The following is a 19,509-nucleotide window of genomic DNA, read 5'->3' as shown; positions in this document are numbered from 1 at the left end:
TCTAAAGGTCAGAAAAAAAAGCTATAGCAAATATTTACTCTCTCATATATCTAAGGCAATTTAAAATTATGTCCTTTTATATATTTTTTCCTTTTCCACTATTACTGTTGATATTTGTATATGCCCAGATGCCCTGAACTACCATTTCAACTACAAATGAAAAGAGACAGAAAAAAGCACAGTAATTCAGGCTATACTGCAGCTGCAAAATGACGTATTTGGAGTCACAGCCAGTTAGACATCTAGATAGGTGCATCTTCTGCACATTCAATAAATTGGAAATATTTGAAAAACTGTAATTGCCTATGTAGCCCAATCCAAGGATGGGTTTTGGATTCTTCAATAAATTATGACATTGAACCATACAGTTTAAAAATAGAGCATATATTTTATAAAATCCCTCATAGTTTTATTCTAACAAGCTTAGAAAACTGTGACCTGAAACTTCAAGGAACAAAAATCTTAGTAAAGACAAGACACACATAAAACAGTAAGAGAAAACACAGTCTTACAAGGGAAATACCAATTATACCATAAAGTTACATATTAAATTCTGAGAAAGTGATGAGGGTTTGTATCATCAAAACAGAATACGTCATTACCTTACAGTGTTTTTCTACTGCTCTTTCTGCATAATACAGTTTGTGTTCTAGAAATTAAGGAAATGGCAAAGGTTCCCAAAACCAGCTGTACCATATTTTTTTCCTAATTTGCATGTATGACTGGGATTTTTGTTGGTTTTATTTGGTTTTTTGGTAACAGCAGAAAAATTTTTGTGAAAAACAATGACATGGCAATTATTTGGCAACTTATTAATGTATACTGAGTAGAAAACCCTATTGAATATTTGCTCACATCTAATTCAGTCCTCATTCACATAAAGTTCAACCTTCAGAACACTTATTAAGAGCACAATGGGATCTATATACAGCTTTTAGCTATAAAAACTTGTTACTATACAAAAGGCATTTGAAGGACTACAACACTGCATTACACTGCACTTGAAAATATTTTTTTTTTTTGTATCAAGGAAAAAGAAAGCCAAATCCTCAATTCAAAATGCCACTTGTGCTCCAGTGCAAACACCTTTTGCCTGCAAGAATATCCACTACAAGCTGTATTTATAATTTTATTGCCGTATGAGTGAGATGACCTCCACAGGACATGAGAGTACGATGGGCACAGTACAGATTGGAAACCCATTTATTAGGATATCATGTTTGAAAATCTCTGACGATCACTGCAATGCAAAAAAAAATGAATGGGGAAAGAAACAGAGGAGCAAATATAATTAATGTTATTAATTAATAATTAATGTTATTAATGAATATAGGGGTGAACTACAGTGCACTTTTTTAAAAAAACTCAAGGCGATCAACTTAATTATGTGACTGGCTATGAGAAGCAAGTACCAATTATATCTAACTGGACATCTCAATATTGACATCTCCTCAAAGGTGAGGAACCATCAAAGAGTTGAACTGTTTGGTTCACAAGTACTAAAGCCACAGAACAGCAGCACAGAAGTGAGACTCTGAATTTAGCAAAGAACCTATTACAGTAGATTAATGATGTTTTAGTTTCCAGTTCTCCATTTAGTGTAATAATTACTGACTTCAGAGATGGAAAGACAGATCTTTTTCATATTAGCATTACGTTTGAAATAGATTTTGAGAAACTTTATTATATTCAGACTTAGAAAATGTAAGGGTAATTTTACTACTTCTTTCCCTGTAAAATTTATAGATATTTGAAAGTGTAATCAATAACAACCCCCAAAAAATACCAAACTGGTTAAGTTTCATGTGCATGGCAGCACAGCTGTGCTCGTCATGAACCAGGTATGTTTGGTGTTTTTCACCATTTGTTTCAAGATGGCTTCACGATCTCTAACTACCAGAAAGATAATGCTACACTTTAAATACCAGATATTGTCACAGCTGAGAACACACAGAAAATGGTCCCTGAGTGATGAGTCTGTTTGCAAGGTAAGCATATACAAAGTTAGGACTGCGGTCAAGTTTGAGAGTTAAGTGTCACTGTGACTGGGGGATGTTCACTTGGTCTAAATTGGCACAACAGCAGTTCATGTCTACTCTGATAAAGCATTCAAAACCACTGGAGACATGAACTTCCATTTCTGCACACTGAAAATGCAAAACACACTGATTACTCCTCTTACCACCCTCCAGACTATTGGATACAGTGGATAACCAGATGTGCTATTAGACAAAGACACAGATGAGTATTATAGGATGGTAGCACAACCTTTCTCCACACGATTTTCTAATTTGAAAAGATGTACTCATACATTGCAGTTCAGCACTATATAAGGAGGGCACAACACAAACTATTGACAGGAGACCTGTTTACCATTTACAGGAGCAATAGCAAAATCCCAATCCTATAGAAGACATTACTTCTGTCTCAAATGCCAACACTGGATTATAAATAAACATATTAGTAGATTCTGAACTGATTCAAGCCATATATCACTCAGTTTCATCAGAAAAGCAAAATACTTAGAACAAGACAACAAAAAAATCAAAACAAAGATCTGCTCAAAGTGGAAGCTTAAATGTCAAGATGTGATTGAATAAACAAGTGCCTGGTGTTGGAATTGCTAAAATTAGGCACACAGAGGACAGGCCTGTGAAGGATGAGGGCACAAGTCTACAGTTACACACCAAATAAAAAGCTTAGGTGTACTCACTGAACTCTTGCTTTGTCACAGATGACACTCTTTACAATGAAGTTGTATGTATGCACTGAGAGGTGCCAGACACCAAACCCTTTAAAGATTTTTATTTATCCCTCATCAGAAATTAATTTTACCATTGTAAAATATGTATCTAATAACACACTTACTACTTTTTATGAATATCTGTCTATATATATATTTCTATATCTTTGTATTTAAGCCACAGAAACCAGGAATAGAACTGCATTTAAAAGTTTTTAAATAAAATTTTACAAGTATCTGTGGAGTGGGGATATTTATAGAGCAGCATTAAATAATAACTGTATGGCCAGAATAATCAGTAACATACAAACTTTTATCCTAGTTATACTCTAGAAGTCGACACCTTATTTTATTATATACTAGATGGGTGGAAATGAATGCATGTATTTCCAAGACACAAAACTGAGGTCCTTTGGTTAGCTAGCCTGAGTTACAAATTTAGGCAACAGCATCTAGGCCAATATTGCAATGTCGATATAGGTTTATACTCGAGGGTTTGTATTTTTCAATCAATTTTCTTTTGTATCTTTCATGTTAGTAAGGAGGAAACCCAAAAATTCTCTTATTTTAAGTTTAGAGTAGATGAACAGAACCCAGAACTGGAAGGGAAATGGAAATCATCTGTCCAGCAGTCTAACCAGAGGCAGAATTCAAACATACCAAAACAGTTGCTGCCTAATGTATGTCTAAACTGCTCTTTAAAACTTCCTAGGATGGAAAAGCTAGAGTCTTCCCAGAGGATCTGTTTTCCTAGCTACAATGTCTTTGCTCCATTGGTTACACAAACAAACAAACGAACAAACAGTATCTGCATTTGCACAGGTGATGAAACAGAGAAGATCATGATGGGACTTGCTTGATGCCACACTAAAGAATGGCAGATTAAGGAATCTAATAGCTTATTCCCAAACTGTGTCACTGTACTGCACGGCCTTCATCCTGAAACATTCTAAAGTCCCTTGGATTCTACTGCTTGCTCATACCCACTGTAATTTACAGTCACCTTTGGGGTCTAATGTAGCAAGTGTTTAAAAGGAGTCCAACACTGGTTTGTGTTACAGAAGAAAAAGATTATTCTACCATAGGAAAATCTAACTACTCCAGTATGGAATTTAATCAGAACATAATCTTTCAAGTTACAGTACTCTTGTTAATATATAAGACTTAAAAAAAAAAACCCACAGTAATTTGAAAGATAGTTCTCTAAGTGCTGTTAACACAGTATGTGCAGAGATAATTGGCACCCACTCGGAAAATACTATCACCTGCTGGAAGTGCCACCTGAAGCTGCTTCAGTATCTGCAGCATTCTTGGATTTTCACAAAAAGTAAGAGGCTCAGCTCTATTTAGCATGTGATACACATCTAGCCTACATGCAAATATGGAATAAGAGGAGCTTCACTGCTTTAACACATTTAGTGAGTAGTCTAGGCAACATGAAAGAAAAGCTATAAATAAAGAGATACATAAGTTCTTAAACTACAGCTAGAGGGGAGAGAAGACATAGGACTTGCCTTCAAGATGCTACTCCTTTCTTCTAGTTCAAGAGATTAATAAAGATATTACAAGGAAGGGAAGCAAGGGAAAGGGAGAAGTTTGAAAGGCAAAGGAAGGAAATTAAGTACCTGTAATTTTTCAGAGACAAAGCAGAAAGTTTGTGCGCACATGCGAACAGGTTATGCTGTTAGCAAATTCCAGTGATAAGTTATATACATCAAGACTATAAAAAGTATATGGAAAAGACAAAAGCCTATTAGATCCCAGGAGCGAAAAGCAGAAGTTGATTGTGGGGGTTTCTCCCCGAGGGCGAGCAGAGTGTCAACAGTCTTTCGAATGTGACGAATATCCGACTGCAGGATGTCATACGGAGAGCAGAGGTCAGCCTATCCCGAAGGGCAGCCATTAGAACAGAAAAAGAGTGCAAAAAATTAAAAATACAAAAATAGAAAGATTTGATAAATAAATTATCACAATATTCTAGCATAAACATGTAGGAATAGTTTCTTCCTAGTATTGCCTTAGTCACTAGACATCCCAGCTTTCTTTTATTTCCTCTAAATACTGAAGCTATCGTATAACATCAGAATGTTAAGACAGAAGAGCTCAAGCCTTCTAATCCTTCCAAAATTGTGCCCAAGTTCACAAGGGTGAGGAAGTGCGTGTGAGCCGCTCGTTTCAATGAGGTCTGCACACCTTAGTCCATCTGGGCCTTATTCAAATGCTTAAATGGAACCAACTGAAACAACTAACTTTAAAATAGCAAACAGTGGGTTAGAAAGCTGTTAAAAGCACAAGCAGCAGCAATATGAAGTACAAAGAAAAAGTACTTACAGAAATCATTAGAAGTATGCAAAATTCTCTAATATAGTAATCTAAAACTTGGTATTCAAATATCACCTCAAATGGTACCCAGGAACAGAAACTCAAAAAGGCATTGTAGCACTAACTATACTTAATTTTAATAAAGTTTCTAAACTGAAGCATTGGACACTAAATTTCTTATGTAGCATTTTTTAAATTATTAGCAGGTTAGATCCCCATACCTTTTTTGAAAAGTATCAATGACTTGATGTGGCAACTTACTCTGGACTAGCTATACAATATGAAGTGCAATATGTAATAGTACTAATATATTCACACAATATTTAACATTTAAATCAAACCAAGCAACACTAGTACTTGCAAAATGCAATCTAAGATACACCATTTTACATTGTAAATAAGGCCTTACTGAGATAATGAATACTTACTGAACAAAATTATATGCAGTAAGAGTTTGAGACAACACTGCTCCTGTGGAAGCTTTTCAGTCTCACTTACTTAATAAACTGACAGTACACCAAATAAACCAAGACATGGAAGTTCAATGTCTGTTTTCTGTTAGTGCAGTTTCAAGCTCCAGTTTTAAATAAATTAAACTTTAAAATATTTTAAATGTCTTTCTACCCTGAAAAGTGGCTAGTGAAACTGGAAGTCAAAACTGTCATTCATACACAAATTAAATAGTGACACTTTTTTGTTTTACTTATGCTTACCATGAGTGGTTCTAGCTTTACCAGGAGTCAAAAGCTGCAAAATTTTCTTACTTAGGCCAGCAGATACAGAGCAGGGAACCAACCTGCCTAGCAAGAGCACTTTTTTGCAGTCCTTTTCCAGAATTTTTTAACTCAAAACTCTAATGTGATAATAAACTTCAGTGCAATTCTGTTATTTTTTAAGAGTATGAAAACTCACAGGCAGCACAAAACATGCTAATCTTGTTTAAAAATGGGATAGATTTAGTACTCTATTTGAGAACACCTACATCCACAAGCTGCTTACCACAGAAACAAGTTTTAGTGCAAACTATTCACGACTACCAACTACATAATATAATGAATTTATACCAAAGATGCCAATAAACTCAGTAAATGGTGAATTCATTTTGGAACAACATCCAAGACTCAATTCCTAGTTACTGCAAATACATACCAAAAGTAAATAGATCTAAGATACATTCAATTTATACTTTAAAAATAAAATGCCAGACCTTTATAACAAGGACTTTTAAAATTTTTTTGTCCAAAAAACCCTAAAACAATGCCAACAGTCCCTACTGCAGTCAAATGGAGAAGGGAGTAATTTCAGACTTTAGAGACTGAGAGCTGGTAATAGGTTGACTTTTTACAGATACTGATAGTTGCTAATCCAAGATTAACACCCTAAGCAGCATAAGGAGAAGCCAAAGCATACAAAACCAGCCAACACATGCAAAAAGAACTTTCTACAGAAACTGCCATGATGTGTTTTAGTTAAATTCAGTGAAGCTTGGGAAAGCCTTGGGAAAATCCACTTTTGTGTGTTCTGTGATGATGGATAACTTGGTATTATATTCACACCATATTAATGTAAAATATTTATATTTGATGTATTTTAGATTTCTGTAATGTAACTGTAGATGAAAAATATAAATCTTTTCTAAAACAGCAGAAGTATTTCCACTTATTGCACTGATATTGTGCAATAAAAATACAAAACTAAAACATAACATCATGAAATAGTGAAAAAGCACATGACCTCCATAAAAGTTATCACCCATCCACCCATCTATGACAAACACTGCCCCTCTCATTTAGGGAACTGAAATTATTGCTAGTAAGAATGACAAAGATACACCTATTTAATAATTACTTTTATGGACTGACATGTTACGTCTATGAAGCTGTATGATTAAATCATAGAGCTGTCAATCATGCACACATAATAAACACAGTAAGACAGAAATGTGACAGCAAAAGTATAACCAGCTGTTTGTGTGCACAAACCACCCTCATTCTGCATGCCCCTGCAGTGACTGAAAACAGAGAGCATTTCAGAACTGACCTCCTCGGACGTACACTCTGGTAAAAAAAGTCAAAAGTTTGCAGAAGTGCATTAAAGAAAGAAATCTATAGCACATATGCACTATACCCAAAACATAAATGAAAGTAACCTCAGAACTCTGCTTTCAGGGCTGTAATTGAGAGTGTATTGAACCACTTAACTCCATACCGTAGGCCAAACAGTATCCATTACCGAGTCCGGAGGGACAAGGTGGAGAAATGAGTCATACCTGATAAAACTCACTGCAACTTCATGGGTATCTCATGATGAAACTATGGAGAAGTAACTGATTATGTGAAGTGATTAGAAAACAAGCATAAGTGGCAATGATAATATACCTTGCATTAAACTGAAAAGCATGATTACCAGTTGAACTAACAGGTGGATAGAAGGTAAAACACTTGACAGTCACTGCCTAGCTGCCTCCTTTACTTTGTTTTGTTACTTTTAGAATACAAAAGTCTCCTGTTTTGTTTTCTCTATTATTGTTTTACTTAATTTCCAATTACTACACTAACTCAAGTCACACTGATTTTTAGAATAATCCTGTCTGACATTGCCACATAGTGGATCTCATTATCAGAGGAGAGGCTGACACGCAGTATTAGGTCCCATTTGCAGGACTCTAAAGTCACTCAGAAGGGGCACAAATGAACCTTTCATAGTCTGCATCTTTGTACGATGATATGAGATCCAAAAAGCCATTCCTTATCATCATCCTCTTTTTTGCTCAATATGTTTACACAATGTAAATGACTAAAATTTAAGCAATATGGCTGAAGTGTCCCATTCCTACCCAAGGTGTTATTTGTCACACTAAATCATGCTGCATCACTGCTGATGTGCTGGAACACAGACACTGGAATGTTTGTCTGTGAAAGATTTCATTTTATCACTACCATTTACAAATAGAAATTACCATTCTAGTAGTAATCATGATAACTTCAGTCGACCCTTTTTTTAAACTTTATGACAATCAATACAGTATGTTACGTGGGGAAAGTCTTTCTTTTTCTTTTCAAAAAGATAAATTGTATTTCTCTGATCTGACCCCATAAAGGGTCAAAATACGCTCAAGTGCCTAAACTGTTAAGAGATTACATTAGTGTAAGCTGAATACCATAAAAATTAATTCGTGTCTTTGTATAAAGCTAATTTCACAGACATTGAAAAGATTTCATTTTCTTTTTCAAAAAATGCCTAGAAGATCCTATTTCTGGTACCCTTATTTGTTCATAACTGAGAACCAGAAAAAATGCAGACCAAAACTTGTAACTTTTGTCTTTCAAACATATTGCATGTACAGCTTTGTTTTGGTCTAAATCTTACTTATAGTAAAGTATCATTCAACCCACCACAAATCAATTATTTTTAACTTTTGAAAGGAGTAGTACTGGTTAACATTACTGAAATTACACAATACACTGTAATATGTACTGCAGGAGTAACAGCTACCAAGAATAAAAACTCAAGTTTAATTAACTTATTAATTTTCAGGTTGAAATAGGAAAGTCTACATCCTTGCTCCCAGTATGAATGCTGATTTGGCAATGACAAGTTGAAGAAATCTGCATGAATATTTTTGTCTTTATTTACATATATTGTTACTGGTTTCTGAAAGAGCAGTTGTAAATAAAATACTTCCATAACTTCACATACAAGGTAATGTGATGATAATTCACTCTTCTGACAATTTTTAATATCTCTGGCATGAGATGTCACTAGAAAGAGTAAAACCACAATAGAACCATTACATTTGACTCTTTGGGGGGCCACACTTCCACGCAAAAGAGAAGTAAAAAATCCAGGTTTATTTTTCAAACCCACAAAGTATGAGAGGGTGGGTGCAACATGGATGAACTGAGTAAGCAGTTAGGGTGGTATTACTGGTGGGTTCATGTGACATTAACAATGTAAATCCAGTGAATGGCACAATCCAAGTACTGTATGTCACTGAAAAATGCAGCAGGACCTCAGCCCTGCTGAGGTAAATTAGGAATTTGATGGGTTTTAGTTAACAATGTAAAATAAAGTATTCTTTAGCATTTTATAAGAGACAAAGATTGAACCTTTTTCTTGTACAACTCCTGAGGGGCACAGCAGACATTTTCTGAATCTTCATGCTTTCAGATACTTACCTGCCAACATCCCTTTCTCACATCCAACAGAAAACTTGTTTTGTCTCAAAAAGTGATTTAAGAGGTTCACTGATAAGGTGCTACAGCAAAGCCTAGTGGCAAAACTGGACACAACTTGATTGTTCTGCAATTCTCACACTTTTGACAGCCTCCTGCTGCAGCCAGAACATTGCTATTTAGTTTCTTATTAAGGGTCAGACCTCAAACCTCCATTTTGGCCTGTGATCCAGCACATTCCTTCGGCACACATTCAGAAGCATCATGTGGCTGTTAATAGAAATCGATTTCAATGTGTTCCCCACAGTATTGTAATTCTCACCTGGCAGATAATTGCTTTCAGAGTCTTCTACATACCAGTCATTATAAAGAGACACTGATGTTCCTCAATTTTGGCTTTTCAATTCTTTGGTCAAGATGCCAACTCCTGACACTCAGTGTGACACATTTAGATAGCAGCTGCATTGTTCTACATTTGTATGAAATTTCCCAGGATCATTCTGGGAAAGTAATTTTGATCCAAAAATTGAATGCTGAAAACCACAGAAGTAAGAGACCATGCACATCAGCACAACAGAGCAATTACTTAGCTATTTTCTTATTTTCATTTTACATGACTAAACAGGAAATTTTTCCAAACCTGTGGAGTTCAAGAAACAGCATGTACTCTATTCCTTAAATAACTGAAAACAAACCAACACAAATTAAGACCATTTAAAATCCTTTCCAAACCCATGCAGCAGAATTTCAAGTCAATTCTCAAGAACTAGACATAGGCTCAAGTACCACAGAAAAGCCCAATACCTACAGGTATGTAAGGACCCAAAAGTAGAACCCATCACTTTGCCACATAAGGTGCTTGTTTTAAAAAAGAAGCCATTCACTGCACTGCTTTTCCTGGTTTCTCCAGAGATAGTTAGGCACTGCACAGCTCATCAATCTGAAGCAGCATGAGCACGCCATCTGTAGTTCCTTAAAAACTTTGACAGCTGACTGTCACACTCACTATTACACAACTTTGCATTCTTAATCCACGTCTCTGCAACACACAGCAAAGTTCTAGCATCTACCAGCTAGTTCCACAACGTGATGTGTTTTCACAAAATATAGCAAATTTTGCAAATATACATTTGCAAATTACCAATGGCTAATCAAACAGAATATGCTCAGAGTTCTTAAAAGCTACTGTAAGTTTAGAATTGCAAGCAATTAATTTAATGTTTAAGTACATGAGTTTTCCCCTCAAAAGAAGCTAATGCTTATTTAGATACACAAAGATGGTTAGTTTACCAATCAGACTCATAAGATGTGGCTTTGTGCCCAAGCCTCCATGCAACTCTTCAGCAAATAAACTTTAATATTTTTTTTTTTAAATCCTAAAGAGTTCAACAGCAATTTTGATGAAAGGATTAAAAAGGAGGGGTAATAAATGTACAAAAAAAATATTTCTCCAGAGGGCTTACTTATAGAAATCCAAAATCAAAAAGAATGAAAGATTTCTGAAAGATCTCACAATATCAGTGAAAACAGATCTTAGCCTTTTCTTTCCCAAAAGGCTACAGCCAGGAAAATCTGACCTGTATTCTATTCACTAATAATTTATGATGCATCAGAAAAATTATGACGTGGCTTAAATTGTCCATGTCTAGAAGTCCACAACAATGAGATTTTCATCTTCTTGGAAGTGAAATTTGACCTTTAATATTAAATCATTCTAACATAATAAATTACATAACTACAAGAACTAAATGAACCATTACAGCTTCAGAGACCCAGCCATTACACTGAATTGTCAAATTAAATTTCTGATGAACCATTCATTGGAACTGTAAGAAAGTCTCCCCCTCAAAATTCCTACAAATAGCAAAAATGATTTGTCACTTTTGCTATCCTCCAAATCAAGTGCTAAAATATAGATAAAACAAAGAATTGAAACTAGAATTCTTTCCCAATATGAAATCTTGCATTACCATCTGCTCTCCAAGGGGATGGTGATGGAAATCACACAAAATATCTTTACATTTCAGCATTCTTGAAACAGATGAAAAAGAACTCAGCCTTCATTATACTGTCATATGTAGGCACCAATGTGAAAATACATAATGCAATTCTCCCGTGTTCAGTTTAAAAGACCTTATGTAACACTTTACCTTCTTTTGAGGGTCACATATTTGAAATTTAACCTTTCCTTAATAGGTTCTTATAAACCATAAGGGAGTCTTTGAAATAATCCCAATGCAACTGCAGTATTCATTACATTAGTTATGAAGATGAGAATAAATTACATGATGAGTGATACCATTCTTAAATGAAAATCAGTAAACACCAAGCACTGCAATTTCCCTGTTTCCAACTACTTATAACTACATGATAGAATCTTACACATATGTGCTTTCCATACTTAACATACAATGCTTTTCTTCAAATCACTGCAGAAATATTTCAATACAAGAGATGAGGCTGTTATTAGTCACCAATGCATAGAGTAAAGAATTGTAACATTGTAAAAACATTGTAAACATTGTAAAAATTAACATTGTAAAAAATGGAAATGTTGCAAAAAAGATAAAATTAAAAAGGATGAAGTTCATATTCTAAAGGCATAAGGTAAAAATGCAGTTATGTTGTGCAATGAAAAGAATTACCAAGCTTTTGGCAACTTATAGAATACATTATCATAATTCCTTATTTATTTTCCATAGCAAAAAAAGAGATAGAGATAATAGCGAATTACTCTTTTGAGACAACACCTGCAACTTTTAACTACTATGAAATAAGCCATTTAAATTCACTAAAGTAGTAATAAATCACATTATTTAGCTCAGTTTTTAAATTCTGTGTCTTTATTGCTAAAAACCTGTAGTTCATAAAATTATCCTTCAGCCTTCATGTAATTAATGTATTTTCACTTTTGAACATCTAGAAATTATGGACTTAATTAAATTACCTCTGGTATTCCCAGTTTTCTACATGCATCCAAAAAGTTTTCCACGTTTCTCCTGCATTTGGCCATGCTAAGTTTAGGCTGTAGAACAGAAAAAAAAATCATTTATGGCAAAAGAAGTCATGAAGAACAGACTTAACTGTAATTAAGAGGCTCACACCTTTTAAATAGTTTATGTACTCACAAATTTATACTAGCTATACGCAATCTTAACTTCTCTGAAGAATCAATGTCCTATTTCTTTAGAATCTCAAACATTTCTACAATTTGTCTCACTCAGGACTATTCACCAAATACTTACAGAAGTATCATGTTACTAAAACGAAACACCAAAACCCGAACTCCTCACTATTTTAGTTTCTCAATATCAGATGTGAAATAACTGTAATTCCTGAATATTCACTTAAACCAAGAATTCACTGTAGTAGCAAAGAATTCAAAGAACTAATTTTCCAGGCTAAACTAATCTGAAGGCTGTTTCAAGGAAGAGAAAATCAATATAAAGTTGAAATAAATTTAAAAAAAAATTAAAATATGTGCATTTTGTTACAGAAAACACCAGCAGATATTTATTTTTAAAAATCAGCATGAGAAGTTTTTTTTCCCTTGAAATTTGAAGAATTTCAAGTTTGTATATTTTGGGAATGTTATATTTTTACCAAAGACAGAAATTATTTTAAGTCAAGGAACAGCAAAAGAAATTCCAATGGAGTATCTGAAAAAAGTATCTTTTTCTTAAATCTGTCTTCTTGAAAGTTCTTACAGATTGCCTCCAAAATCCACCACGGTATTCTCAGAATCAAGTATCAGAGGGTACATGGCAAACTTTTACCAAAATGTATATTAAAGACAAAAAAGGCAAATAGTCTGAAAACACACAAAACCTCTTCAGAACCAGACTGTTACCAGAAACCTGGAATAATTATCTATTAAAGAAATAATCAGAGAAAACACAATAGTGTTTTTTTAAGTTTTACTAAGTGCACACAGTTTATGTCCTGTAATCTTCAGGTCCTTAGATTTAGGTAAGCCAATATTAAATCACGACAGTGCAGGTTTCTGTTCGGTCTACAGGTAAAAGGAGTCACCTCTACAATAACCCAACAGGACAAATATACTAATAACTGTTTTAAGCGATTTAGTAGCATAACATCTGCTAAGCCATACACCGCTGAAGCCAACCTCACTTTTTTTCAATCAACAGAGGACAGGCTAGTTTTCTTTTTTAAGGGTGTACTAGAATGAAAACTTGTAATCAAAGCATTTCATACTGTTCTGAACAGAAATGCCATTATGAAAATACCTGATCTTGTTGCTAGATCAGGGACAAGGCAGGATAATTTTGTTCATTTATAAATGTCCTTGTATATATACACACATATATCCAATATGTGACATTAGTTACCATATATATAATACATAAAAATGTATCATATATTAAAGGTAATGAACATTTGCATTTGCTATCATACAAATGTAGCCCTTAACAGCAAAGATCTTTCATTGAGCAGTAACATGGTTTGTGTACCCAAATATCATTTGGGAATGAAACAGTAATCAGTAAAGCATTTCAGTGCAGCAAGAAACATGCAACTTACTACTGCTGGTGAGGGTACATGAATGCTCCCGACAGACCGAGGGCGCACGTGATTGACTAAATGGCACAGAACAACACCATCCATCAGAGCCGAGCCCAGGTCTTCGGGCAAACAGATCTTCAGTCGCGTTTCTATGTTCTGCAAAGGAACAATGCAGGCACACTTTGACACAGAAATGCATGAATGGGACAAAAAGGGAATAAATACCCTCATCTCCCATGCTGTAAGCACATAGCCAGGTTTGGAGTTTTTATTACTAAAAAACCACAATTCCTTTATATAACTAATTCTTTAGAAACTAAACCACAACCTCCTTTATGCCGGTCACTCAGCTACATAAACTTCCTTAAATGAACTCAACACTGCAATGCTGCTGGCACAATATGAAACTATTTTTATACAGAGAGGTATAAAAACACATCTCCATGCAATTAGTCATGTGACTGAACTATGTGACTCCTTCCTTTTACCATTCCCCCAAGTCTTCTACTTATCCATCTTAAATTTTCTTTACCAGCTGAAAATTGAAACAGAACTACATTGTGTTAATGACTGAACAAGCAGAGAACAAAAGGCAATCTTTCCCTAGTATCCTAAAAAATACTCAGGAAGCTTTAGAGTAATCAGAAAAATAGGTAAGATAAGGCAAAACATTCAGATGTAAAAGAGAAATTCTGGATAGGCATTAAGAAAAACAGAAGTCTCAACAAACAGAATTTGATATTGCAAAATAAAATACTTTTGAAAATACTTAAGTATTAAAAAACCCCAAACCAAATAGATTGTTATGTATGATGAGTTTCCTGAACTGTGCACCAATCTTGAAAACATTCCAACTCTACACTTAGAGATAATTACTCCCCAATATCTTTAAACAGATATTTCTTAGTTGAACCTCTAAATGTCATTACTCTCTATTAATATCTTACCTCAACCTATATTGGTTGAATATGAAAATCTATGAATAGATAATTCTTTTTAGAATAAAGGAAGTAGGTTGGAAGAGATTTTTGGAGGTCACAGTCTAACAAATTTGAAGTGACACACGAGCCCTGGTTAGTTAAGTTTTAGATATCTGCAAGAACAGAGAGCCCTCAAAATCTCCAAGTAACTTTATTCAGTGTTTCACTGCCCTTATGGCAAAGAATTTTCTCCTTATAACTATTTGAAATGTCTTTCTCTGCAATTTATGCCACTGTTTTTCATGGGTTCACTGTAAATCTTTGAAAAGCCTGGCTTTACACCTTCTCTTTTACTATCCTTCAGGCAGCTGAAGATGGGCACATGATATTCTCAGCACTCTAAAGCAAGAAATCTAATCTAAAGAAATCTAGCTCTTCACTTCTTCCTCATACATCCTTTATTTGGGTAGCCTCACCATGAAATAGCCTCCACTGAAGCACTCTGGGGTTTTATTATATTTTCCTATCTTTTTCTTTTGCTAGACACACTACTCAAGTACTTGCATGCAGGCTTCACAAGTGCAAACAAGTGAGTGCATCATGCTCACTAATACAATGTTTCATTTTCACCTTGGTTTAATTCACAAATCAGAAAATTTTAGTAAATAAGTACATAAAAGAATACACTTTGTTTTTCCAAAACCTGTTACAAAAAGATTATATAAAGTTAATGAAATAAAAATGTATTTGTTAGAACACTAATTTGTCTGCTGGAAGACTACTCAGCATAGACCAGGGTATGCTTTTTATAGGAGCACAGTGCATCTACAATACCAACTCATGGCCATTTCATGCTGGAGTTCATGGCTCTGTGGAATCTCACTACATGCTAACTTACTACTAAACAATTCAAAAGCAAAATTTACTAATATATGTATTTATTGGATAAAGTACAAACTTAATGATTTATATGTTCTGGGCTATTTTCTTGTGCAATACATAATCAAATGCTCTGGTGGTAACTAATGTCACTAAAGGACTCAGTATATCTAAATAAGTTTTATTAATTTGAAAATCTCACTTTGTGTTTTCAAACACAGTCAGTCTTCTAGCTGATTGACTTGTAATAAAAATGCTCACAAGAAACAAAATAATTTGCATTCCAGGACATGATATTTCAGGGTGAGAGTGAAGAAGGACAGTGAGTGGAGCTAAAATGTAACACATTAAAGCAGCATTACTGGCAAGACCCAATACTGTGTAGAGACATCCTTATAACTTCTCCACAATCACACCTGACACAGTGAAGAACCTTGTTCTACTTTTCATTATGAGGATTAATTGAACTAATTGCACAAGGCAAGAATCTTGTGGAAATTATCTGTGATCATTTTTAGGAATTTGGGGGCTTGCTATACACTTGTGGTAACCCTTCTTTAACTCATTCAAAGAAATGTTAAAAAGCTGCACTGCTGCTGCTGAACAGACTAGGCTCAGAACAACTACCAACTACTGCAGTTTATTACTGCTACTTCCCCATTACCACATTTTCTTCCCCACTGCCAATATGTCTGTCTAATTCCTGCATCTTGTCCTTTTGGCATCATTCAGGTTTAAAATTGATAATACATTACATTCTATCAACTATGCCAAATCTTTAACAAGACCTGTTCTGCTAAAAAAAAAAAAAAAAAAGAAAAATCAGCAGGGTAAAGTTAAGTTAATTCATACTTAGAACAGGTGAGTGCCTGAGGTAAGACAATGCAAATCTAGAAGTCTGCATAGTTCTACATCAAAAATCCCACGTTTTAAACACTTTTCGGTAAAGCGAAGAACACTGTTGCTTTAAAATTAAATAATAGAAGATGTTATTTAAAACAAACTGATAATTTTTCAATTAGCCATTCCATGAAGCTAATGAGGTAAGAACAAATAATCTTGTAATTCAGATGAGAAGCAAAAACCACCTACCATGTTCAGGATTTGCAGTTAACATCTGTCCCTCTGTCCTGTTAATGAGATGTACCTGGAAACCTTGACAGGTTCAGGCTTGTGACATTCCTCAAAGCAAAGGCTGTCATCTCCTTTTTGTCAACACAACCAGGTGTCACACAAACATTGCTACGCAGGTATTAGTTGTGTAACACAAATCCTATGCACCAATTTTTCCATCAGGTTCTAGTTCTTACATTCAAGACAACATATCAGGAAACCATCTTCTGTATTCCGATTTTCCACTGATGAAATACTGATTTAATTTCTAAGAAAGCTGCTTTAAGCATTAGTTATCTACTTTCAGCTTGAACTAATAAATTTCACTGTGCCTTTTACATGCAAAACTGAAGATTTCTCCAGCTGCTTGGAAATAGTTCCTAGACCTCTCTCTCTGTCTCTCAAGTGCTCACTTCATCCTTTCTGATTAAATTAAACAAATAGTTAATTCCATCAGTGCAAGGCATGTTGATTAACTGTTCAAGTAGCTCCCATTATTATTTCTCATTTTCACAAAGTCTTTCCTGAAATACAGACATCTGATTGTGATGAAGAACTTCAGCAACAGTCTCATCAATGTGATTTGCAGAAGTAATATTGCCTCATTTAACCTTTCTTCTATTTTTCTCCTTAGGCAACTTTCCCAAAGAAAAACTAAAAAAGATATTCCATCAGCATAAATTAATTCTACCAACACTCACATACCTCACGTAGCTGTTCCACAAGCTCTCTCTCTTCTCTCATCTGCTCCATTTTCCTTCGAATTGTGAACTGTGGATCTATTGATTCCAAATTTCTTTGTGGTCTTAAGAACACTGTGATTGTTAAAAAGAGAGATTTTATTTTAAGAACAAACACTCTGATTTATTTATTTCTAAATTAAGCAAAATCCTTAGGCAGTGCCTCCAGCAAAAACAGTTAGAAAATTTTTTTGTCCTCAGGAGGACAGAAAAATCTGATCTTGGATTACAGTTAGGAATGGCTGCTTTTTGGATATTGCTCTGAACAGTGTCCTGGGGCAGCAATGGTGCAGATAATTTATCATCCAAATCCTAATCTGAACGGGCAAGTTTTGTCAGATGATTAAGCACCAGCAGTGTCCCTTAGAGAGTGTGATCTGTACAACACTTTGTATTTAACATAGCAGGAAACACCTCTTACTCTTAAGTAGACCTCTCTCCTAACAAGATACTGAATTGCGTAAAAAGCCGTGACAAGCCTCCTACACAGAACAAAATGCTTACTAGACAAGGTTACGCTAAAAAAATGAAAAACAAAAACAAACCCACCACAGAAAGACAAATGTAGGAAGACTCAGCCATTCAGTAAGTGCCTACACTAAAAAGTCATGTTGCAAATGTAGCATAGTACATGCCCTTGGAGGTTGTCCTTCCTATCAGTCCTGTCAACTCTATCATTTTGCCCAAAATACAGTTCCTTGAAATTGTTACATGACATTTCTGCAAATGTGCACCTCTACCCTTCCATTTCTGCAAGCAGTGACTGCTTTGAATGGGTTGGAAGAAAAGATGATGTACAGCCAAAATGCAACTGTCCCTGTTTGTGACTCTATTTGCCACCTCATACAAGTGTAGTCATGAGGAATCTCACACAACTGTTTGCAGGTTCACCTGTATTCAGACTGTTTAAGTAATGAGATGATTGATCTAAGTTACTTCTCTAGCCAAACGGACAGACAGACACCACCTATGGCACTTCAGCCAAAAGGCAAAGTTCTTTCCCCTAGCTAATATAAACACCTTAAGGCAACAAACTCCTTGTATATCTTTAGGCTATTCATCTTAGGCATCAAGACAGAATGAACCATAGCCAATTACCAAACTTGCTTCCTTCCACTACTTGACTCATACAGTCCTAATTTAACTTTTCTCAGTGAACTGAAATTTGTTGCATTGCTGTAATTTCAGTAAAATCAGTAATTTCTGGAATGCCATATTAATGCTATTTGTTAAACAGAACTGCTTTTAAATAGAACAACTAATACTACAGTTCTATATTAGCAAACTCTTTTCTTTGTAATGTCACCAGAAATCCCACAGATAAGAGTGGGAGAGCATCCTGTAGAGAATGTGCAGGACTGAGAACTACAGAGATTGACTGCAGCTCAAATCCCTTCTCTGGGTGGACAACATATTTTCATCAGTGTCACCACTCAAAAGGCTCTACACAGAGGTGCACACATCATAAATAAAAACATTCCTCATGCTGACCTGCCACAAAATGCATCAGAGTAGCAGAGCCACGCCTTCAGATGCAAAGGGCCCACAGTTTTACTGATATTTAATCTTCTGCTTTGTAGGAGGCAAACTCAACATTTGAAATTGAATTCTAAATCCAAAGCAGGGTGTATGAACAGATCCATACTTCCTAACATTTTGTAGAAAGGTGACATATGACTATGACTGTTCATGCCCAAAAACACAGAGCCTATTAGAACACTGATATATGGTGAAAAATACATAAAATGTTACTTATAAATTATATCATTTAAGATGGCTACAACAACAAAAAAATCTAACCCCAAGTTTTTCAAGAGTAGAAATCCTTATCAAGGATTTCTATTAACTCTGGAACTGTACTGTATTAAAATTTCTGCATTAGCAACTCTGTAATAACTTACTGGAGGCCGTTTCTAAATTTTTAAGAGGTGAAATAAAAATCTCCCATCATGTTAATTAAAAATAGTAGCTGCAATTACTAAGATTTTCTGGTTCATTGTACAAGTCTAATAATTGAGCTTTGCTGCCTCTCACAGATGAAATACCTAGATAAAAAACCTTCTTGAAGAGTAGAACCATAGTATTTAAAAGCC

At 34.9% G+C, this 19,509-nt stretch overlaps 1 protein-coding gene across 8 annotated transcripts in view; it reads right to left on the bottom strand.

Annotated features, from left to right (window-relative positions):
• Positions 1 to 19,509, bottom strand: part of LRCH1 (leucine rich repeats and calponin homology domain containing 1) — a 115,842-nt gene that overhangs the window by 7,632 nt on the left and 88,701 nt on the right. For 6 of the 8 annotated variants that reach the window (XR_010356121.1, XR_010356122.1, XR_010356123.1 and 3 more), the window contains 4 exons: positions 17,382 to 17,491; positions 13,783 to 13,920; positions 12,188 to 12,265; positions 4,369 to 4,626 (listed from right to left, as the gene is read on the bottom strand). Coding sequence is in view for 2 of the 8 variants with exons in the window: in XM_064408763.1 (XP_064264833.1) it covers positions 12,188 to 12,265; positions 13,783 to 13,920; positions 17,382 to 17,491 (326 nt within the window). In the remaining 6 variants the exon portion in view is untranslated. The remainder of the gene's footprint in view (positions 1 to 4,368; positions 4,627 to 12,187; positions 12,266 to 13,782; positions 13,921 to 17,381; positions 17,492 to 19,509) is intronic. The other 2 variants (XM_064408763.1, XM_064408764.1) reach the window with 1 other exon arrangement.

Source organism: Passer domesticus, chromosome 2, assembly GCF_036417665.1.
Source record: "Passer domesticus isolate bPasDom1 chromosome 2, bPasDom1.hap1, whole genome shotgun sequence".
In the NCBI taxonomy this organism is placed as follows: Eukaryota; Metazoa; Chordata; class Aves; order Passeriformes; family Passeridae; genus Passer; species Passer domesticus.
This window is presented reverse-complemented; position numbering and strand designations above follow the sequence as displayed.